The sequence below is a fragment of the Dipodomys spectabilis genome, unplaced genomic scaffold, assembly GCF_019054845.1.
Source record: "Dipodomys spectabilis isolate Male_0828 unplaced genomic scaffold, ASM1905484v1 ptg000234l, whole genome shotgun sequence".
NCBI classification, from domain to species: Eukaryota; Metazoa; Chordata; class Mammalia; order Rodentia; family Heteromyidae; genus Dipodomys; species Dipodomys spectabilis.
The window spans coordinates 8,649,823-8,656,843 of NW_024870911.1; the positions used below are offsets into that span (position 1 = coordinate 8,649,823).

At 38.1% G+C, this 7,021-nt stretch overlaps 1 protein-coding gene across 1 annotated transcript; it reads right to left on the bottom strand.

Annotated features, from left to right (window-relative positions):
• Window positions 1-370: 370 nt before the first annotated feature.
• On the bottom strand, window positions 371-4,705 carry LOC122124087 (lysozyme C-like). Its single transcript, XM_042698734.1, has 4 exons — window positions 4,485-4,705; window positions 3,082-3,246; window positions 1,118-1,196; window positions 371-605 (listed from the first exon to the last, which is right to left on the bottom strand). The coding sequence occupies exons 1-4, from the start codon at window positions 4,618-4,620 to the stop codon at window positions 539-541; spliced, it is 447 nt and encodes a 148-aa protein (XP_042554668.1). The 5' UTR covers window positions 4,621-4,705; the 3' UTR covers window positions 371-538.
• Between the last annotated feature and the right edge of the window lie 2,316 nt (window positions 4,706-7,021).

The window sequence follows — 7,021 nt, forward strand, 5'->3', positions numbered from 1 at the left end:
CATCTAAGATTTGTGTCTATGGATTCCAATTGAGACTTGCCAGCATGCTTGTGGATTTTCCTTCAGCTGTTTATGTGCAGGTGACAATACAGAATATATTCAGAATGCCATTTCTTGGTGGGTGCCAGTGGCTCATGCCTGTAATCCTAGTTACTCAGGAGGTTGAGATCTGAGGATCAAATTTCAAAGCCAGCCCAAAGCAGAAAAATCCCTGATACTCTTATCTCCAATTAACCACTAGAAAGCCAGATGTGGGGCTATGCTCAAGTGGCAGAGAACCAGCCTTGAATGAAAAAGGATGCTATATTTTTTTACGTACATATATGTATATATAACTTTCCCCAGAGACATATAAACAAAGACATGGTAGTTATTTGATTAAAGTATTTATTACAGTCTACGTAATCTCAGTCCTGGGGTTAGTTGCTACCTCAGATGTGGTTAAATTGCATTACTGGATACAAACTCAGTTATACTTTCTGAATACCTTCTCATACAAAGCGAAAAAGTGAGATAATAAAGCAGACAAAATTTTGCATTACAATCTACAGCCCCGAACATATTCGCTGACATCTCGGTTTTGACAGCGATTTCTCCATGCCACCCTATGGAGAAAAGGGAACATGGAGAAAAGGTTAGAACACATACTCTTATAATGCATACAATTCATATCTCATGGGATCCATAAAGTATGAAATCAATAAATAAAGTACAGATATAGCTTGGCTCAGATATTTCTGTTAATGAAAGAAATATCACCAAAGTACATTGTTTCCTCCAAGAGTCTCAATAGAATGCAGAATGTTGAACATAATGTTGAGTTATATACCCTGCACATTTAATTACTCTGCAGAGAGTTTCAAGATTTCTCAAGGAAGTACTAGAGTGAGGAAAGTGTTAAAATCCCTGAGTGGTCATTCAAGAATGCCAAGAATAAAAGGATAAGATTTGAATCAGTCACAATAATCACTTCCTTAAGGGTGGAGGTAGTACATTGCTTTGTTAAGTCAAAACCTGCAGTTCAGTTTTCACAACGATCCTTGATGTTTGCAAGCCTTCTCTCCTGTGTACATCAATGGTAGGGTACACAGATTCCCCTTGAACATTTAATACATACCATGCTCTAATGCCTTGTGGATCACGGACCACCCTCTTTGCACAAGCTATAGCTTGAGTGATGTCATCTTTCAACAAAGCTAGAAGAGAGGGGTGAGGAAAGAGAACCACTGAAGTAAAAATTTCATTTTCAATTTAAATTCAGCAAGCTTCATCATTACACTGAGGAGAAGATGACTATGAAATTACTTTCCAGGAGTAAGTAAAATATGTTGAATTGAAACCCCTCTGTACAAGTACTTTAGTGATGATGATGATGATGGTGATGATGATGATGATGAAAAAAGATAATTGAGGAAAACTCATTCTGTCCCATTTAACATGAACTAAAGCATTTTATTTCTCACTTACTAGTCATAACAAGCACTAGAACTATTAACTAATTATGACAGAAGGTCCTCTTTGTGCCCATCACTGTAAAAGAAATATGCCTAGTAATTTTTTTACTCAGAAATTATATAACTAAAATGTTTCCTAAAGAACAGCCAAGGAAGTGGAGCTGTGGCGTAAAGTGGTAGAGTGCTTGACGAAAAGAGCTGGTGGACACCATCCAGGCCCTGATTTCAAGCACCACAACTGACCAAAAAAAATTCATCCTAAATAATCTATGAATTACTTTGTTAGATGTGATCATGACTATTTCAGTAATATATTTTTGGAAATATAAGCTATAAATAAAATATGTTGTTTATAATTCACTTAAAAACCAATCAGCAAATAAAAGTTTATCTAAAATACCCTGAAAGTATTTTTAGTAATAATTCTTACTTTAGCAACCCTGAACAGAAGGAGCAATTAAAAGAAAATATTAATAATTTCAAACTGAAGTTATATGGCTGTTTATTGTATTAATACCTAATTTTATATATTTGGAACAATTCATAATAAAAGTAACTCAATAAAAAGAATATACAACCAGATTATCCCCAACTATTTATAAGTAACCTGATAAAATGTCAACTTGCTGGACAAAGCTTCAAGAAGGCTTTTGATAATAAATTAATGGTTCACTCTAAAAATATTTTCCTGTTTAAGAACATTAGGTGTTTGTAGGGGTGTGTGTGTGTGTGTGTGTGTGTGTGTGTGTGTGTGTGTGTGTGTGTGTGTGTGTGTGTGTGTGTGTGTGTGTGTGTTACTGCAGTTTGACCCCAAGCACCTTTTGCTTTATTTTTCCTGTTTAAGAACATTAGGTGTGTGTGTGTGTGTGTGTGTGTGTGTGTGTGTGTGTGTGTGTGTGTGTGTGTGTGTGTGTGTGTGTGTGTGTGTGTGTGTGTTACTGCAGTTTGACCCCAAGCACCTTTTGCTTTATTTTTCTTTTCTTTTCTTTATTTATTTTTGGGTGCAGTCATGGGGTCTGAACTCTGGGCCTGGGCTCTGTCCATCAGCTCTTCAGCTCAAGGCTAGCGCTCTACCACTTGAGCCACAGTGCCACTTCCGGCTTTTTTTCTTTTTTACTTATGTGGTGCTGAGGAATTGAACCCAGGCCTTCATGCATACAAAGCAAACGTTCTACCACTGAGCCACCTTCCCAGACCTACAACTTTTCCTAACTTCTTATTGGTTGAGATGAGTACTCACAAACTTTTTCTTTTTTGTCCAAACTGGCCTTGAACCACAGTTCTGCCAATCTCAGCATCCTATATAATTAGGACTATAGGCATGAGCCACATAGTTTGGCAGGAATACCAACTTTTTTTTTTAGTGATAACACCTCTTTAATGTGTTTGGTGTTGGGAATGGAATACTGGACCTTGTCTGTGCAAGCACTCTACCACTGAGCTAAAATCAAGGCCTAATAGCTTATGTAGCTAATTCTGAGCCTGAACGTAATCACATTCTAGAAGTTAAGGGTTTTCCAAGGTTTCTAACATTCCTTTCAAGGCTACGTCATATAGCCTAGATGTTCTGCTCTTGGGGTTACAGCAGACAGTCCCAGGCTATCTCTCCAACACTGGCTCCTCTTACCGCTGCAGGGGATGCCACAGGCATTGACTGCTCCTGGGGTCTTGCCATCATTGCACCAGTAGCGGCTATTGATTTGAAATATCCCATAATCAGTGCTTCTGTCTCCAGGATTGTAGTTTGTAGCTCGTGTGTTATAACTGCTCTCCCATCTGGCCAAACACATCCCTGAAAGAAATGACTTTAATAATAAAACAACAACAGTAGATGACTTATACTATGTACCCACGTTTAGCTCATTGTATTCTACAAGTGCCTTATTTCACAAGTATAAAGGCATATTTCACTGACAAAATGTTTAAATTCAGTGTTCTTTGTTGTCTTGAGGCAGGGTCTGCTGGGTTCAACTGATCCTCCTGCTTCAGCCTTCCAAGTACATGTGTGGGACTCAGTATTTCATTTGTAAGGGCCCTGGGAGCAACTCTTTGCAGAGCAAATCAAATTGTGATACTCCAGTCTTTAGAAGATAGGACAACAGCCCCTTCTTAGGTTGCTTTTATTCTTCCCTGTCCTCAGGCATCATTTAGTCTAGGATAGAAATTCAAGAGTTGTTGAGGGGATTTTGTAAATTCACAGCAGAAACTTAGGCTGATGGGGAAAATGTTTATTATTAGGAAAAACAAAGATTGTCTAGAAGTTATTTTTCTAATAATATCAAGTTATATTTCTTTTTATCTCTTCTTCTTTGTTCCCAAGTGCTAGTTCTGTAGGAGTAAACCATTACATCTAGCCAATTAGAATCTTGAAAACAAGAATTATAGATAGGAAAGGCGGTATTCTGTTTCATCCATCCATTCATCTATTCACTCATTCATTCAAAAACGTTTATTGAGGGGGATTGTGAAAAATACAGTAATAAGATTGATACATATGGAATAAAGTATAAAGGAACTCTTTTTCATGATTATCTTTGATTGAGTCAAATAATATGAAAAGCAGTCAATATAGAGTGGAAAATGATAACATCACTTCATGCTGAATTTCAGAGATCCTTATTTAAGCAGGGCCTAACAGAAAATGGTATTTATGCCCTTTGTGGAGGTTCCATACAATTTTTGAATATTTTTCTGTTAAGAATCTCATGGAATGACAGCAGAATTTACAAAAGTCACACTGCATCACGCTAAGCTCTTTTAGAGCAGCTCTTCTAATATATCCTTTACTCAGCTTGCACGAGCCATTGAGTCTGAGGCAACTGGCCAGCCCAGCGGCTCGAGCAGAACCATCTGCTTGTTTGATTTTGAATTCTGTAGACTTTTTGACTTCCAAGCCCTTATTCCTTCACAAAGCATCTCTGATCTAAAAGAACTGATGTGTTTAGTCACTGTTAGGCCACAAATGTTCAGGGCCTTCTGAACATTCATTCCCTGTTAATTACCTGGAGATACTAAGGAGAGCAGACTTACAGTTTGCCAGACTGATTCCTTGGTAGCCATCCATTCCACCTTCTTTTAGAGATCTGGCCAACTCGCATCGTTCAAATATCTTGCTATGGACAGTGGAGGAAAAGAGAAGAACCTCTAGAATAAGGAGAGCCTTCATGTTGACTGAGAAGCCAGATCACTAGGCTGACTAAGGTAAGCTGGTCCCAGTATTTAAGCATCTTCTAACTTCCTTCTTCCTCTTGTGGTTTGAGGGCTACACTTGTGCAAAGCCGGAAAAGATTCTGGTGTTCTGTGAGTTAATGAACAAGAAAAATGATGAAATGATGTTGTTTAATGACTTGGATCAAAAAGAATTGGAGAAGTAGCACTGTTTCAAAAGAGGAAGTTTCTCACATTTTATCATGAACAGTTATAAAGAAAAAAATGATTATTCTGTAAAGTTTAAAATCAGCTGTGAGTTTTGACCATTATTCATTTTTGTTAAATTGTTGTGTGTGCATTCCAAATTTTGTATTGATCCTAATTATATTCACTTTGACATAAAATGGACAAGACTCACCTGTTTTTCCTTTTAATTAGTATACTGCATGACACAAGTCTGACACATGCTATCAGTCAGTTTTCTGCTGTGGAATTTTTAGTTACTATAGTTAATTTTATATTATTATAAATCAATGTATTAATCTTATAGATATGGCTCATATGCACATTTTTCCTGTTTATTTATTTAGTTAGTTAGTTGGTTGTGAGGCTTGAACTTGGGCTGGGCACTGTTCTTCAGCTCTTTGGTCAAGGCTAGCACTTTACCACTTGAGCCACAGCACTACTTCTGATTTTTGAGTGGTTTTCTGGAAATAAGAGTCTCATGGACTTTCCTGCCCAGGATGGCTTTGAACTAGATCTTAGACTCCTGTGTAGCTAGGAATTACAGGCGTGAGTCACTGGCACTTGGCTCTATGCTTATGTTTTAACATAAATGGTCAGTATAAAGCAATAGGACTTCAAATATCAAAACAATGCATGTACATTACTATTCACTTTAAAAATAATCATCTCAAGAGGGTGTCAACATTCTCAGAAACAATATTACCAGAATTCAAAGAGAACCAGGTTCAGGATCAGCCTCAGAAGAAACATTCAGGGACACTTTGCACACCGTTTCTTGGTAGTCACCCTTGGCTTTGATCAATGGTAGTTTCTTTGTGTTTGATCTGTAAAGATAACCATCTAGATCAGGATCAGCTTAGAAAGAAACATTGGGACACTTTGCACACCAGTTCTTGGTAGTAACCCTTGGCTTTGATCAATTGCAGTTTCTTTTGTTTGATCTATAAAGACAGCCATCTAGGGCTCTATATTTTTTGAGAATCATATCTAAAAACCAAGAATAATCCCATTTTTCAGACGAGGCCTAAATATCTACTTGTCTACCGGAGCTAAATTGATAGCACTGATACTGTGTGTCAACATCAAATGAAAGAGTTGGTTTTGATGCCCTAAATTATTTCTCCTGGGTAAGGAGTTTGCAATGACAAGATTCAATGATAACTTTACCTTCTCATATGAAATAATCAGTGATCTATTTAAAGATAAAATAACAAACAGGCATTGGTTGGAGGTAGAGATTTATTTTCTCCCAGAAAGTTTGCAAGTATACCTGTTTTATTTGATACAATATACCCATTTTGCTATTTCACAACAGGTGCATAGTTCTTAGACTTTTTTTGTACTAAGATGGACAATGACTTATTAATTATCCATAATTCATAATTTGTTCAGAATTTTTGTTTCCCAAAATAGAGAAAAAAGTTAATTATATTGAATGTGGGGATTTCAGGCCTAGGAAGAGGAATTTGAACAAGAACCTCTCAGACTTTTGACTACTTCTTCAAACTGAAATCAACCTTACAAGACAAATATTTGCCAAAATTTCTGACATTCTAAAGAATGTGCTATGGGACCTGTGTTAAAGATGATAAGTAGATAACACAGTTGGATATCTGTTCTTTTCAAAATGTCATTAAATACCAACAAAAGAAGTTTTAAGGGACTGGGAAGGTGGCTCAGTGCTAGAGCGCTTGCCTTGCATGCATGAGGCCCTGGGTTCGATTCCTCAGCACCACATAAGTTCCTTACTGTTTTTTGGGTTTTTTGGGGGGAGGGGGTCCAGTCGTGGGGCCTGAACTCTGGGCCTGAGCGCTGTCCCTCAGCTCTTCAGCTTAAGGCTAGCGCTCTACCACTTGAGCCACAGCGCCACTTCTGGCTTTTTCTGCTTAGGTGGTACTGAGGAATTGAACCCAGGGCCTCATGCAAGCAAGGCAAGCGCTCTACCACTGAGCCAACTTCCCAGCCCATCAGCACCACATAAGCAAAAAGAAAAAAGCCGGAAGTGGCACTGTGGCTCAAATGGTAGAGCACTAGCCTTGAGCTGAAGAGCTGAGGGACAGTGCCCAGCCCAGAGTTCAGGCCCCAGGACCAGACCCCAAAAAAATAAAAAGAAGTTTTAAAAAGCGTAAACAAGGCCAGGTACACTGTGCATACCTATAGTGGACAACTCC